The 17,410-nt window shown below is 42.3% G+C and overlaps 1 protein-coding gene across 1 annotated transcript; it reads left to right on the forward strand.

Annotated features, from left to right (window-relative positions):
• Positions 1-163: 163 nt before the first annotated feature.
• On the forward strand, positions 164-7,575 carry ERH (ERH mRNA splicing and mitosis factor). The gene is made up of 4 exons (XM_027457904.3): positions 164-298; positions 3,340-3,427; positions 4,606-4,726; positions 7,079-7,575. The coding sequence occupies exons 1-4, from the start codon at positions 296-298 to the stop codon at positions 7,179-7,181; spliced, it is 315 nt and encodes a 104-aa protein (XP_027313705.1). The 5' UTR covers positions 164-295; the 3' UTR covers positions 7,182-7,575.
• Positions 7,576-17,410: the final 9,835 nt, after the last annotated feature.

Here is a 17,410-nt window from a genome sequence, read left to right on the forward strand (position 1 = left end):
CTCAGCCTGAGCGGCTCCGCGCCGCTTCCCCTTCCGGGCCTTCCCGGCTCCAAGATGGCGGCCGCCCGCCGCTGGGAGGCGGGAAAGCGCGGCTCCCTCATCAAAGATGGCGGCGCAACCCGCTTCGCCCCCCTTTCCCTCCAACGCGTCCCGCGCGGCGCCCTCAGCGCTTCGGCTTCAGAGGGCGCGCGTGCGCGGGGGGGCGCTCTAGCTCCCTCTCGCTGGTGCGGCCGCGGGGGGTTGTGGGGGATCGGCGGGCGCCTGGCGGTGGCGGAGCTGAGGAGCGGGAGCCGCGATGGTGAGCGGGGGGCTCCGGGGGGCGGTCAGGGGGGCTCGGGGTGGCCGCACCGGCACCGGGGGGGACCGGGGGGAGGCGGGGGGACACGGTAAGGCCCGGGGGGGCCCGTCCCGGCAGCACGTGGCGGGGGGAGGCCGCGAGCGGGGACCGGGGCCTGGCCCGGGGGTCGCCTCCCTGAGGGGTGCCGCGGGGCTGGCGGCCGCGGGCGGGGCCGGGCGGGGGCTTCGCGCCCCTAAATGGGGAAAAAGTCGCCGAAATCGCCCCTCCTGCCCTGCACGGGGGGCTGGAGGGCCCCGAGTGTGCGGTGCGCTGCCTCGCCTGGCCAGGCGCCGTGCCCTCACAATGCCTCCGCCTCTCTCTCCCCTTTTTCCTTGCCCACGCTTGGGTCTCGGCTCGGCCCCGCAGCTGGCAGAAGGCTCCTCGGGCAGGGGCTGCCCGCGTCCTGCTCCTGGGGCTGCCAGCGCTGCCTCGACTGTTTCTGCGGGGCTACGTCTGTAATCGTGGACTCAGGGAGGTTTCTCAAGGGCGCTCTGGGAGTTGGAAATTGGAGGGATAGAAACCGGTGTGGGGCCTTACCGACAGCCAGCGCAACTGCCCTCCGAAAGAAAACACAAAAACACAACAGTGCAACACGAGAAAGAGTCTGTACAGGGCTCTTCCACATTACCTGCTCCCAAGGCGTGACATCTTCACTGTCTTCCCCTGTTTTGGTTTTCTTCTTCCTAACAATGAGATTTATACTCATAAAAAAAAACATTTTATTTACACTGATTTTTGTCCCATGTCATCTAGGCACATATTCAGCGGGGCAGGTAAAACTTCGAAGAAACCTCTCAGGCTTAGGAACTTGTCACATCTCTGGTGGGAGAGGAGGAACAATTTTAGAAAATCAAGCTAAATTGGGATTGTTATTATTATTTTTTTGCCTTAAGGTAAAATAATGGGAAGTTCCTAAAGAAACTCTTCAGATGTAATGCATTAATCCTGCAATACAGGTGATCCCAGTGGCAGTAATTTTGGTAGACCAGTTAAAGTGGACAAAGATCTTAAAAGCCAATTTGTACAATATAAACATGAAAGAATTGATTCTTTTATTCTTTGCTTTACTTCAGAGCTTATAGTAGAAGCTGAGACATTAATACTTGTTAAAAGGAGAAATTTAGTTGGCAGTAACAGGATCAAAAGAAATACTAGCAGTAATTTAGACTTTTTTGATGTTACTGTAGTAGTTATTCTTGGAGGCTCACGATCTATTGGTGTTGCTTTTAGAAAAGCTGAATTATGCCCTTTTTTTTTTTGTACAAGGCAATTAATAATCTCCGGGCTGATATGGATATTGAAAAGTTTCTGAAGAGAAAAACGGTTTCAAGTCAGAAGTTCAAATAAATTCTCACTTGAAGTTCTGAAAGAACTGGCTTATGTGTCTGGCTCACTGATACTTTTTTCTGTAGTCTGAGTATTGGGATATCAATACTTTCTTAGGTTTTGTCAAGTAAACCCAACTTTTTCTTCTAATATTACAGTTGAGTTTGAAAGTACAGTGACCACAATTGCAGTTCACAGGGCATTCTGCTGCTAGAACACACAAGATTTTATCAAACACACTGAACTGGCCGACAGACCCCATTTTTTTATTATTAATAAGGGGTTCTTGCTCAGATGTTCCTGGGAGATCAGAGTTCCAAGTCCTGGAAGTGAGCCTGGTCGTAAGCAAATAAAAAGGACACTGCTGGAAGTAGTTGTGAATGGATTTGGCAGGCCTTTGACTCCCTGGTAAGGCGTGCCTGGGGCAGTGCAGCACCCTTCAGCAGCACCCTTAGGAGCAGCTGGGTACCAGCAGCCCTGGAGGCATCCCGTTTGCATCTAGTGTCCTCTGGTGTGCAGGGAAGCAGTCTTAGCAGGCTGGTCTCCTTCATATGATTTTCATAATAGAATGATAATACACTTTGGTATTTGTTTCCACTGTGTCTTACTCTGCAGTTCCCTGCATGAATTTTACAAGTTGAGTACTCACATCATATATTAGCATTGAAAGTGCTGGATTAAATTAGCAGCACGGGCAAGGCTGTTTTCTAGTGTGCTTGCAAACTTCCTATGATGTGTAACCTGTTAATTAGGTCACAGGCTGTGTACACTTAAAATCTTGTTTGTTTAAATTATTTGCTGCATCCAAGTGAAAAATATTACAGAAATAATGCAAGCCACAGACTACAATCATCAAAGCCTTCCCTGCAGAAGAGCGAGTTTACAGGCAGACATTTGGAACAGTTATCTGTGCCATAATTACCCTTTCAGTAGACTTGCTGAAGTGTTAAAAAAAAAAAAATCGGCACATCTGATTTGCAGGAAATAATCTTGAGTACCAAGTGCAGATTTGTTAAGGAATTTGTGTTATCTTGAAGCTGAATAACTCTAAATAGCTGTTTGTGTTTGGATCTTCAAGGTGAGACTGACAGCGATGCTAACTTGGACCCCATTTTTGTTTTCTAGGGGTACTTAACTCATACTAACAGCTTGCCCTTGGAATAAAATAAGTAAATGCACAATGGGATAGCTTCTAGACGTTGACTGCATCACCTTGCTTTTTCTGTTTAAGTAGAAACTACAATTTCCATGTTTGATTTCTTCAACACAATAGCTGCTTTACTGATGATTTTACATTACATATTTTTAAAAGTTTATGAGAATTGATAGAACTGATTGAAAACAAAAAGTAACACAGCTTATATGAAAAGTATTATTTGGAAAATGTCTGTGAACTTGATTGGTAGTTCCATGTTTAAAGCTGTTCTAATTTTGCAAGTTACTTAGCCTGGTTAGTTTTGAGAAGACCATGCTATTTCACTCCTCTTAATTAACCTTTACATGCCAAAGATGTGTGGAAGCATCACAAAGTAACACTGGGAACAGCTGTGGTATGCTTCCCAGTTTGTATAATGATTGGGTGGCCAAAAATAAAATTACAGCTTGTTTTTCATTCAGATCAGTAACTTTAATTAAAAAAAAAAAAGGTTTTGAAAAAATCTTGTTTTGTTTTTCAGTCTCACACAATTCTACTTGTTCAGCCTACCAAGAGGCCAGAAGGCAGAACATATGCTGATTATGAATCGGTGAATGAGTGCATGGAAGGTGGGTGCAATCATTGTAGTTTAAAACTACTGTTAAAATCCTGGTTTTGACATATTCTCATACGTCCTCGGTAAGAGTAAGCTGCTGTTCATGTTTTCCCAAGATAATTCGCCAAAAAAAAAAAAGTTAAAAAGGGTCTTATGTTTTTAATTTACTAGTGCTTTAGCAAACTATTTAATTATCCTTGTTTCTAAAACTTCCTTGTGACACTAAGTGTCTCCTTCTGGCTTAACTAGTTTGAACCATGTTCAATTCATGGAAGTAGGCAATATTCATGGTGGGGCTGTGCAACAGACCAGGCTGAACATATTTCACTGCACAGATTCCAACCTTCTCACAAATTTTGGTGCTAACCATGTAAAGGAAAGATTGCTACTGGAAATAATATATAAAATAAAAGCATTTTTGTAGTTGAAATGTAGTTTGCAACCTGGTGGCTTCTGTGCCAGAAAAAAAAAAAGTTCTGTGTGACTTTAAGAGATGCAGTGAGTTGGAGAACAGATTGAAATACTACAGCTGTATAATTTAAATGTAAAAGTTCTCTTAGCATTAAAATCTAATTCCAGGAAGCTTTGCAAGACGAACAAAAGTACAGGAGAGATAATGTAAAACCCCCATGCTCGCTTTAATATTACATTCTTTTCAAATGTATCTGACTTATTTATGGGCTAGCTTAAGTAAAACTTATGTAAATGTACAGACTTGCTCTGTCACTCTTACCTCAGTCACTGTGTTTGACTATTTCATCAAGAATGACCTCTTCTGAGACTTGACCAGCTGTATTTAACAGGACTCCTTCTTTCTCAGGTGCTTGTATAGTAGAAATACATGTTGCAATTGCTGTTTAAAAGTTATTAGAGTTCCATATTTCATTTGGAACTTACTCCATAGAACATTATATTCACAACAGAACTATTTTTTTTTCCTTTAGATGATGATGCTCATCACGCATCTTACCTAGTTCTGTAGCATTGTGTTCAATGCAAATAGCTAAAACAAAAGCATTTCAACAACAGAAAATCTGAGTAAGTTCATATCTGTTTTCATGGTACTCGCATCTAAACTTTCCTGGCATCTGGTTCAATATCTGAAAAAAAGTGCAGCAAATACAGATTTTTTTTTTCTTTTCTCCAGTGCTGACATTATTGCATTATTCATGTTTTTTCCCCCCTCTGTAGGAGTCTGTAAAATGTATGAAGAGCATCTGAAGAGAATGAATCCCAACAGTCCATCCATTACATATGATATCAGCCAGTTGTTTGACTTCATTGATGACTTGGCAGACCTCAGCTGTCTTGTGTAAGTTCAGTTGTACAAATCTGTTTCAGTGACTCACAAAACTCTTCTGTATAAACTTTTACATGTTTTAGTCTGGCTAGTCTGTTTAATTTGCCTTTATGCAGTTGGTGGTCTGATTCTTAAGGAGGCAGAATGATTAATGAATTTTATTCGGCTGTAGGATTTAACATCAGTATAGTGGTAGTCTATAGAAGTCACTTGCAATGGTTTACTTTGATTAAGACACAGCAAGATGGAATCTTCTGTAAATCCTAATTAAGTGACTGAGGAACCTATTAATCCTGTTGAGCCCCCTAGCTAGTGGTTTGAGTGCCCTTGTGAATATATCATCTCTGGTTCTCATCTGTGTGTTAAAGTCGTGGGCAAGCAAAGGTGGTCTTGTGTGCTTTCCACTCTGACTGGACTGTGAAATCAAAGTGTTAAATTTCAGTATTTAGAGTGCAGCTAACATTGTGACCCAACCAGTTAGATCCTGGCTGATTTCCATACCACACCTTTCAGAGTAATGGTTTGAGGTGATGGTGGCATTGAATTTCAGAGAAATTATGTAGGAATATGGATACAAATCGCACATTCAGATAATCAAAACCACTTCAGTTTGCTCAACTCAAAATTCTCGGATCTCTTTTTAAGCCAGTGAGCATCTAGCGTGGACATTCCTGCAGCTGTACCGCTCAGTTTTAAATCCCAATGCAAGTACTGTGCAGCTGTACGGTAAGCAATCCGTGCCAGTTAATAAAGTTTAAAAAAACAGAACTTGTTGGATTGCTTTCCTTTGCATCTAGATGTACATACGGAAACAGATTACGTTACTGATAGTGACTTAAACAAATGCCATTCACCAAAGATTTCAGTGGAACAAATGAAGTACTATTACGATTTCTGCGGTTACCTTGTTCTGCCATGTTAGGTCTCCTGGTGGCATCATACTAAGCTGATGTGGTTTGAAAGCCAAGCTTTGTTTTAGCGTATTTAACAGACTGAAGACTATTTGCTTTAAGAAGTAGCGACTGATTTCTAGTACAGTCTTTCATATTCTTTAATAAGGCTTGTAAACTTAGCGTCATGCTACTTCAGCTTAGAGTTTTCCACCAGATGGCACACGTAGCACATAACATACCCGACATGGCTTGTGCTCGTGGAGATCTGTAAAGTACTTGCTATCTGGTCTTGCAGTGTAGCATTATGAATGGATAGGGTAGAAGGGAGGGGAATAGATCAAACAATTCCCCAAACTAACATTTCTTATACTGTAATGAAATCGTTAATATGTTAGTATAGAATAAAACTCTTTCTATGGCTTTGAATTACTCGTGCTAGGTTTTAAATAAGGTTTCCTTATTTAAAGGAAATGTATGTTCAGGGTTTTGTTTTTTAGAGAAAGAATTGCAAATTGTTCTGGATTGAGTTAAACAACTGGATTTAAACTCAGCTGCTTATCAGTGACCTCCTTACTGTTCTTACCTGATACAAAATCGAGGAACTGGCTGGGACATTCACTGAAAATACCATCTTTATCCAAAAAAAAAAAAAAAAAGTCACCTTTAAGGACTAAAAGGGGAAGGGACAGCATGAATATTCAGTTAGCTTTATATGCTTTGCTTCTATTTTTCAGTCTAATTCTGTTGCAATTCAGCAGTGTCTTGAGTAACCCAAGTTCTTTAGCCCTGACAAGAAATCTTGCTAATGGTCTACTTCTATCACCTGTCCCTGAGTAGTAAAGAAAATTAACCTGTAGGTTCTTGTTTTCAGTTTGCTTATTATGAAGTGTCCTTGGTTAATAGATGCAAGCTTGCCCTTGCTGCTAGCTGGCAAGAATCATTTGTCATCCATCTATTAGCCTGCCTTTACTCCTGGAAAATTGTGCTTTTATTCATTCTATTAAAAAAAAAAAAAAATCCAGGCTGAAGTGGAACACTTGAAAAATTACATGAACACTTGCTTGAAGTTAAACTGAGTGTTTGGCTCATTAAGACAAATTAAGTATGGTTTCCTGGTGGAACTATTCTTCTTAATTCTGAACTCCAGAATACTGAGGTGCTCTGTTTTCTTTCTCCCATAAGTAATTACATTCGTGAATTTAAATGCAAAGTGCAGTCTCTTAGTCTTTAGAGTTCCTAGTTGTTCCAGCTTCTTACTGATCTGCTGGGTAACTTGTGAGGGTTTTTTTTTTTTTTAGGAAACAGAACAAATCTTTTAAATGGCAATTTCCATTCACTTTTGATATTACTCATGTTCTGTATACAACTTTCTGCCTTGTACGCTAGAGGACACTTAATTGTTTGTGAAGTCTTTGTAGTAAGCGTTCCGTGGGACAGATCAATATTACATGAGTCCTTTTCTTTTTTCTAGTTACCGTGCTGACACTCAGACATACCAGCCGTACAATAAAGACTGGATAAAGGAGAAGATCTACGTCCTCCTCCGCAGGCAGGCCCAGCAAGCAAGCAAATAATGGGGACACCATCCTTACGTGGGGCTGGGGGAGGGCTTGGACAACAGGTGTGTACAGAGTGTAGTAGTGAAAGTTTTGTATTATAGTCATCCTGTTGCCATCTTGTTCAACTCTTTAGTCGGGACTGAATGTATTGTTAGAGATGCAAGGATTTTGTTGGGTTGACTTTTTTTTTCAGTGTAAATGGGGAAGAAACTGCAACATCTTCAGCAGAGTTTTAATTTTTTTTTTCCCGCTGGTTAGCTAATGGTTTTACCTTATTTGAACCCCTGGGGCTGTTCACATTGTACTTCACCACATCCACTGTATGTGCCCTTCCGTGGGGTTTCCAACATTTAGTTTTGTCCTTGAGGCGGTCTTAATGGGGAATAAAAAAAACTACCCTTTAGTTAAATTTGAGTGCTGAATTTTGTGTTTTTTCATGCTAAACAATGAACTAAATCTTTCTTGTCCATTTGCTGAAGAATGGGGTTCGAAATCATGTATGGATTGAACACCATGGTTACTTGCTGTATTACAAGGTGGGTCACATTCTGGCCTTCGAAATTAACTTCTCTCTGAGTCTATATTTGGCTGTCTTTCCTGGGCATCTTTGGGAAGCATAGCAACCCTCTTGTTCTTGCACTCTAAACTTGATCTTTCTTAGAAGGCATTTATATTCAGGTAAGTGTGTCTGCTTGCTAGGACAGATGATGGCTAAGAGCAGCCTGATGTATCGCATCACAGACCCCATAAATAATTCTACTTCCAAGCTTCCCCTGAGAAAGGAATGGGCAAAGTGAATTATTCTGATGTGAATCTTGCCCAAACCGTGTTCCCTCTTTACAAAGGATAAGGACCTATCTGCTTGCATGTTCTGTAGAACAATACCCTTCCCCCTGCCTAAAACAGATGCTGCAGTGTTTGTAATCTTGCTATACTGAAAAAAATAGTGCTGGAGGATATATTGGACCAAATAACAGCAGGTAGAAGAGCAAGGCTAGGCTGGTACTTTGTGCCTTTGTGTTATCCCAGAGTCCCTCCACTGTGGGTACAGATTGGAATCAGACTCTCCAGGTATGCCCCGCCAGGAGCAGTTCTAGGGTTAATGGAAGAATATCTCCAGTGTGCTTAACTTCCTGAAACACATGAATATTTTCCAATAGACTTTACAGCAAATGCATTGGCTTAAAAGAACATGAGTTTAAATGGACTGTGTATAGTAAAGCTTTAATGAAAATAGCTTCACTTAAGTGATAAGTGAGTGCTGCTGAAGACTTGGAATCAAATTACAGGAGAGAGAAAAATTCTTAGACATATCCAAGGGGAATGTTAAAGCTTTTTCCAACATGAGTACAAATTGGAGAGTAAAGCTACTAGTTCTATGATTGTAGCAATAAGGAATCGATTCAGTCTGCTAACCTCAAAACAGATTTTTCAAAGCAGGACAGGTTGAAGTATATCAACACATGATTACTTATATCTGGAAGTATTTCTGCATGGAAGCTTGCTTTTACATCCAAATGCAGCTTAAAACAAAAATAATTCACTAACTGTTGCCCCATATAGTGACATTCAAATTAATATAAGCAGTGTTATTCAAGCATCTTGTATAGTTTATCCTCCTATTTAGGAAGTACTAAAATAGCACGTTCTTTCCTAAAATATTTGGGTTTTATTACTGGTAAATACTTCATTAAAACTCCACTATTCTCACAGTGAACCAGTCTAGTGCATATTCCTTTAAGGTGCTAAGCAGGATGCAATTCTGCCATCTTTAAGTGAAGTCAAAAATCCCTTCTCGCTTTCTGCACACTAAAAGTGAGTGATCAAGTATTTTTATCATTTTGTGAGCATGTTTTTACTTTAAGGAAAAGAAAAAAAACCCGGCATGTGGGCACTTTCCTGATTTTGAAAAGTACAAGGATTGTGCAGAATCTATAGCAGTCTGGGGCTTGGAACATAACATCTCTCTTCCTTCAAAGATAACCTGAAGTTTAGTCTGATTTAAAAAAAAGTTTTTGACTGTGATGTAACTGCACAAACTAAGGCTGGTTAACAAGTACAGAGGTTCTCATGTCAGAGCAGAAACTGGGAAGATGGTACTTTAAAGCAGGTAGCACTAAGTTTCTCCTTTATGAAGGGGACTTTATGAAGGTATGGGGTTTTTTAGAACGTAGAAGGCAAACAAACCTTTAACTTCTTGAGGTTAATTCACAAGAACGTTTTTGCACTTAAACTTCTGGTTATCTCCGTAATTGAAGTTTAGCAGAACTGGAAAATGTAAGTAAAGTTCCTTTTATACCTGTGGAGCCAGACTCAGCCTTCTGCTGATAGAAAAGATAGGGTCGGTAGACCGCTTTAAGAGAAGGGACTTAAACATCTATTTTCCCCTCAGCACATAACTATAGCTGTCTTTTTGTTTTGCTTTTTTGGGGAGGCTGCTTTTTCTTTCCTCCTGAAATACGGTACTGGTTAAAATTCCCTAGTGCATAGTTTCTGAGTTGCCATTCTCCACATTGCCTTGGGTTCGCCTTTTACTTGATTAACTATTCATGAGACAACAGAGCAATTGCTTAACTGGGCAGCTGAGTGCAAAAACACTTGAAGGAAGGAAGAGATGCTGCAGCATCTGCCTGACGTGTAACTGATGAGAAAGGCGAATATGGAACTAATCTGAAATCCATCTAACTTGCTTTCAGAAATATAGTAAAGAAGAGGGTTGTGAGCATTTGGAAACATAGAATATGCCAGTAGACATTCTGTTGGCACTCTAGTAATGTAGTCTGCTGTAGGAGGCCAGGTGAAAAATTACTTTTCAATTTGCTGCTTGGCAGGAAAAAGTCTGAGTAGTGTATTTTGTTAAAGCTTTGCGCCCCTTCAAGCTCTCATTTTTATCATCTAACTCTGCCCAAACCTTACAGCATGTGTCTAAAACAGGTGAAAGAAACACTAGACTGTACCCAGAAGATGCGTCACTGACGGTGCTCTAACACTGCCTTAGCCAAGCTTGGAGTATCGGAGTGGTCCCTATGGTCAAACCCACAACTACAGGAGGATTAGGCCTAGAGCAAGTGACTGCTCCTAGATCCAGAGACACGAGGAGTCTCATGGTGTTTCTTTACTATCTCCTTTCCATTAAGGGGCGATAGCAGTGTTCTTAGGACCTTCTCCAGTTGCACCTGTCCCTAAAGGCATAGGGCAGCAGTTCCACTAACCAATATCAAACGTTTATTTGCTTGAGTTCAACTACTTTACAATTAAGGTTTGTTAGCAGTGTTTGGCTAGTAACCCGTAACTAAGCTACATGATTACAGAAGATATGTCTGAACAGAACCCATCATCCTATGCACGTCTTGCCCTGTGGCAGCCTGATACTTCCTGCATGAAGGACATGCAGTGTTGATCATAGCAGCTACAGCGTGGGAGTAAATGATAAAGGTAAATCATACTGACTTGTTTCTGCAGGGGAACAGTACAGTCTTCTAAAAAGTGGCAAAAGAATGGAGTTCAGAGAGGTAGTATTTCCAAATACTTGATTTTTTTATTAAAAAAAAAAAAAAGAGTCCATCAAGCAAGCCTAGCCTCGCTTCAGTGAAATAGATGAGCCCTCATCCCTTGCCAGGAGCATGAAACATCTGAGTTGCATGCCTGATTTCAGCTTGGCATATGGAGACATGAAGCATGCTACATCTCATCTAATCGTTAGTCCTCATGCAGACTGTGAACTGCCTGCTACTGATCCCAAGTGTGGCAAAACCAGAGCGGTACAGCTCATTTCATGGCATGCCTGTTCACCAAGCAAATAAGGTGAAGTTTCATGAGATGACTGAGTTGATCTAATAGTTCACTGCTATTGTAAAGGCATTACGCTGCTTCACACTGTAGTTTCTACACTTGTAGGTAATCTAGCTGGTGGTGGAGAGACACCGGCATCATGGGAGAAAGGCAGAACAGGGCCTGGCACTCAGCAGCCATAAGCAGAGCAGTTGGTTACTTAATCTCATTTATGCTTTGACAGCAAGATCAAGCAAGTAAATGCTGTTTCAGAAAATGGTAGCTAAACTGCTGTATCCATAAAGGACCAGTTTATCTGCTATTGCACATTCCTGACAGTTTGTGATGCACTGGGATGGAGGGATAAGATGCCTGACATGATTATATTGTGTGCTTTGGACCAAAACTTCACAGCCAGTTCAAGGACCTAGGTCTGATGTAACCCCACTTGGATTAAAATTCTGATTACATTTTACATCACAACATTAACAGGATTGCTCTCTTACAAGAATCCCACTCTGCAGCCATCTTTCAGAATTATGAAGACTCAATGCATCACTAGTTCGTGATGCATTGAAAACAAGGAAACTTCTTAAGAAGAGTTACCTTCAGAGGAAGGGAATGCTCCAGTTACTCTGCTTTAGAGTACATAAACAGAAACATTTGCCATTCCCACTGAATTGCAAAGTGTATTGATTTTGTGATTGTATTTAAAGAGAGCTTTGTTGGAAGGAATTCACTTAAACAGTACATCAAGAAAGATAATAAACAGTGAAAGTCAACAGTCACTGGATTACAAGTATAAAGTAATTTCAAGCTCTTGCTTTTCAACCCCTGTGAAAAAGGATGGTCTGCTAGAAACTAGTACTGTCTGTTTGTTGACTCTGGAGACTTCAAATACATTCAGTGTCTTACCATTAATGTAAGTTTGTTGTGGGAGGAGGGAAGGAAAGTATCTGAGGGGTCAGGAAGCTTCATTTAGCAGCCCCACCACAAGGCAGGTTGTGGCTGAGGCTAGTAACTGAGCCCAAGAGCGTCAGCATTACTGAGTATCTGACTGCTTGTGCCTGATGCTTGGAACCATTTGCTTCAGATTTGTCTCAGTTTTACCCTGAGCTAGCAGAAGTTACATATCAAAACTGTAAATCTATTTAAAACAGAGAACTATTTTAAAGCTCTGCTATATTAGCCAGTCCTCTGAGTTTTTCCTACACCGAGTGTTGTCTGTTATAACGTTACTGAGTGCTGGCTGAATATAATGTGCCATTCACTGAAGTAGCAGGGGGATGAATTGCCACTGAAATGCACTGAATGGAGAGGTTTGATTTTGCACAGGACAAGACAGTTCTCTGTTCTGACCCGTGAATAACGGTTTCGTCTTCACTTCATCTGAAAATCGTCCAAGTTAAAGCAAGCCCTGATTGGATTCGTCACAAAGAAACACTGGATCCTAGCGATGTTTTCTCATTACTGCAATCTGAGCTATGGATCTGTACGAACAGTTTATCTGCATGAGTTTCAGGCTCAGCTCCAATCTATAGCTTTTCTTTCTACTCTTTGTGCTTAGCTTGCAAATGACACACAAGCAAAACTTGCGTGCCACATATCCCCACTCAATGCCACTGCTTGTGAAGCATTGGCAGGAATTGTGCTAATATTTTTGTACACAGAACAGTCAGTCATCTCCTACAACCCCTGCAGTATTAAACTTTGTAGTCTTTCCAAATAAACCGTTACTTTGCACTGCTGTCTTAGCATCAGCAGTCAGTGACACGCACGCAGCTCCTGTCACTGCACATAGCTGCTGCATGCCTTCTGCTTGTGCCACGTAAGTCAATGAGACCAGGAGGAAAATGAGCCCATGTGCTTAAGGTCTGTGTTTCTGGGCTTAGCTACTGGCTAAAGAGATACTTGCATGGCCCAGATCTTTAATGCGTCAGTGCTTCAACCTAGTGTCTAACTCCTGTTTGGTGTCTCCATCACTCCACTGACTGTGGGAAGCAGGCTCCTGAGTTTAAGCTGCTGCCTTGCTGGTTGCCTGGGGGATGGGATTTTGCACACTCCAACACACGCCTGGTGCACAGGGAGCCTGGGGAGCAGCCATCCTTGGAGATGTTCAATACCCAACTGGACACGGCCCTGGGCAACCTGGTCTGGTTGGACCTGCTCTAAGCGGGACGTGAATAGAGGACTTGGGGAGCCTCCTTCCATCCTAAGCTATCTGTTGTTCTATGGGACTCATTACTGGGACATCCCATCTCTTGAGAAGTGGGAAATGTGAGTTTTGAATCCCTACTGTGGCTGATTTCACAGAAGCATCTGAACTCAGTGTTCCCCAGCCTTCCTAGGATATTGCTGCAAATGGCAGCGTATCGAGTACTCCTAAATGGGTTTGTATGACACATTCACTGGGCTACAGCAGGTACTGTATGTACTTGCTGGGTAGTAGTTATCTTAACTACTAAGACAGGGTATGGACAGGTCAGATTTGATCTTGTTTCAGTATTTTCTGTGCAGGAATGAAAGTTCACACATGACACTGAGTAAAATCCCGTATTACATGGGTGTAGTCCTGGGAGGCCATCAGACCTTCCACCCAGACACACCTCTGCCCCCCAAACACCCATCCATATGCTTTTCCAGCTGTCAACAAATGTAAATATTTCTATATAAAAGGCCTAAAAAATCTGTAATGTTTTGATAGGAAAAGTTCAACACTCCCTGCCAACCTCACGGGGAGGCAAAGGCATCCTAACACAGTACACGGTGAGGTACGTGCTGAGGAAGAAGTCAACCCCACTAGGACTAGAAACAAGCCTTGTGCCGTGTTTTGCTTTTCACTATGGCTACTTCCAGGTTCTGAGCAGAAGAAACAATTATTTTAAAATAAAATGAAAAAAAGTATTAACATGATTTCTGAGGGGGTTCTTATCTCCTGCACCTATTCCCCCATAACAATGGAATGCAGCAAAACCACCAAGACATCAGCAACCTGCAGCAAGCAGAGTCGATCATCCAATCCTTCTCTTTGAAGGAGTGCATTTCCGAAACCAGAATTGTTTCCATTCCATCCCAAACATCTCCAGAAGTTTAGCCCACGCCGAATCAATGCAGCTTTCCCTGCCAACTTGTGAGGCTACTCCAGAACATCCTCTGCAGCTCATTCCAACTCTAGAACAGGAATCTTTGCAGCTCCAGAACCTTCTAGATTCTGGCCTAGGTGAGTTTGTGGTCAATTTCTATTGACTGTGTGCCAGTAACAACGTTTTATATTCTTTCTCTAAAACAACACATGTGTTGTTTTAATGTTTGCAACACTTTTATCGTTCTGGATAACTCAGTACACCCCCGATCTCTTCACCCTATGATCTCCAAACACTTGTTATTTATACAAAATGAAACTTCAGCTAGAAAGAGCCATGCAAGGATAACCAAGTAATTAGCCTTAATTAGGACACTCACCAGGATGTTCCAGAGGACTCGAGGCCTCTCTGAAATGAGTAGAATGGGGACTGTGTTAATCCCAAAATTGTGTTGCTGTGCCTTGGGAGAAAGGCACCCAAATCAGGTCAGCCACAGCTCCAGGAAGCATTTCCCATTTGCAAGTCCCCAAGAAAAGAAGCACCTCCCTCCATCTTTTAATTAATGAGCCAATCATCTCGTTAGCACATTGCATAACCTGGGCACCTGCTCAGCGTGGTGGCTTCTGTATATCTTATTCTTCAGACCCCATTCCCCCCAAGCCCAGGCTACTCATTTGGTGCCCTACATTTCTCCTGGGGCGGAACAACAGCCAGTAGAAATTTTATTTTAAGACCCCCCCACACACACACAATAGACCTCAAGTAAAATATGTTAAGCTCCACAACTCCGAGTTCTCCATTTAAACTGTACAAAATTCATGACTACCTCTAGGCGTGCTGTCACTGGAAGTTAAATGTTACTTAAATCTAGTTGCAGAGAGAACGAAGGTCCAGCCTCAAAGGTACCTGACATATAATTCAGACTGAAAATAATCTGCCTTTGTGACTTGTCTAAGCTCTCTTCCAGCTACTGAGGTAATGTAAAAATAAAACCCAGGTCCCAGCCCAATAACAGCTTCGCCAGCTTTGCACAGTTTCTCCCATTTCCCTCACTCACATGTGTATTGACTGGTCTGATATCTCCTGCCCTAGTTTCCACCAAACACTGACTCACCATAACTAGGAATAACTATTGCTAATTAAAGCAGAAGATCCCATGAGGATTGAAATACACCCTTCTTCCTGTTTACTTAGATGAGCCCAGTAAAGAGAAATCCATTAGTGGTTGTTAAATTCAAGGATGCTCTCCCTGGCTCAGGCTGTCAATAACACAGGAGTTATTAAGGGCCCTGAGAGTGTTTGGGCAGACTAGCGCCATTCAATTGCCCTATTCCTATTTTTTCCCCTAGACACTTGGTTTTGGTCACTGACAGAAATAGGCTAAGGGACTAGGTGGACACAAAACCCACAAAACCTTTTTTTTTTTTTTTTTTTTTAACTAATCTTTTTCACAGATGTTTTACAGGGAAGATTAAAACGTGTATGCAGACCTAAGGTAGATGAGGAGTTGCCATAGACAGTGTCTTCCTCCTTGCCTCCACCTCTTAGTGGTTCGTACAGGCTATCCTGAGACTGAGACTCTGCAGGAGACGACATAGCTCTGGCTGACGGAGTGACTGGTTAAGAGCTGTTTGCTCGGGGGCTTCATGAAGACCTGGGAAACACTTCCACCAGAATGCAGGTGGTACTACAGATGAGTTGAACTATCCACTTCATGGCACTGAGTGGTTTTTAAAGTGACTGTTAACATGGCAGATAACTTTTTTGTAAACTAAAATGCAATTAATAACAGTGATTTAGCCACATCCATGTCTCATTGAGGCCTAATACTTCAGCACTCTGGCAATTACTTCTCTAGATGAGTTCTGGGGGCCTTGGCAATTGCTCGCTGCTGCTATTTTACTTCTATGCCCTAGGAGTATAAACTCAGTTGTAGAAACTCCATCTGAGGCCATTTAATGAACTACATGAATCAGAGCCCTGCAATAAAGCCCAATTAGAAATGAGAGCACAGAGAATATTGATCCACTTAAAACCTTTTAGAGATTTGCCAGCTTTCAGAATCTGCTTGGTCACTCATTGCTACAGCAGGCACCAAGCCTTTCATGCTATTTCCCTTTCATTATCTTGCTGGGATTATGGTTAAATTAAGATGTGATTGAACAGATCAGCTGGTGTGGGCTCCAGGCTATGAGGGAGCACCCCCAAATAACCCTTCTCACACATGCTCACCACCCTCTGGGACGGATTTTATTACTGCCTAATTCAGAGGAAATTTCTACAGCAGCTCTAGCTTCTCCTCTGAGCAATCTCAAAAACCTTTGAGAGTGTCTAATCCATTTTATTAATGGGACAATGTTGTCTGGAGGTTCTGGGCTTCCCAGAAGTCACAGATGATAGCATTACCATGCACAGCACACCCACGAAAGGGTCTCGCTAACTCAACACCTTCAGCGTTATGTGGAGTATATTACAGGCTAAAGAGCCCCTGTGGTAATGAAGCACACATTATTCAAATGAGACATTTGATCAAGATTTTCGAGAAGTGTGCATTAAGATATATGAGGAGGGTATGGCATCCCATCCTAAAAACGGGGCTTAAAGGTGGATAACTTCAGGCTGTTCCAGGCAGGATGATGTGTGGGTGATTCAGGGTGTTCGGAAGCCCAGATCCAAAGGACGTGGGTAACATCTGAACGCTTACAGCTCACATGGGAATCTGCAAAGCCTCCACTCAGCTGTTGTCCAAAGGTAGATTCATCTTCACTTCACACCTCACAGTTCTCACAGCTCAGCGCATGTTAAAGCATTGCCTCTGCTGACAGCTGGTCCCCTCTGACCCTACCACGCGCTGCAGCATCACAGTAAATGTGGTGAAGCAGGCTCAGTTCTGCCGTGACAAAGAGACCTCTCCTCCCCAGGCACTGCCTCGTTTCACCAAGTTACACAGGCTCTTCTGGGGCAAAACACTGAATGGCTTCTTGTGAGGCTCTTTTGAAATACCTCTCATGAACTATCTGAGGATGACCTGCACCAGAGGGAAAGTCATTACAGGTTTCTAGCAGCAGCTGGGGCATTAGCATGGCAAAAAGGTCCTGGATTCCAGGCATGGTTCCAAAAGGCTGTGAACTTGAAATTAAACTGGTACAGATCAAAAATGCTAAGCAATTCCTGAAGCAACCTTGGGCTCCAGGCCCTGCTCCAGAGACTGAAAGCTCTTGAGCCACTAGGCCAGAAATACACATCCCATGTCTGAATCAAGCTTTATTGTCACGTCAGGCATAAAGAACAGCTTCAGCAGGCAGACCTTTAGCAAGCCCAATTTCTCACAGGGCCTCTTCTTTATTATTAATACATTGCCTTGGTATGGGGGTGGGACTGGCTCCCAAG

The sequence above is a fragment of the Anas platyrhynchos genome, chromosome 5 (assembly GCF_047663525.1).
Source record: "Anas platyrhynchos isolate ZD024472 breed Pekin duck chromosome 5, IASCAAS_PekinDuck_T2T, whole genome shotgun sequence".
NCBI classification, from domain to species: Eukaryota; Metazoa; Chordata; class Aves; order Anseriformes; family Anatidae; genus Anas; species Anas platyrhynchos.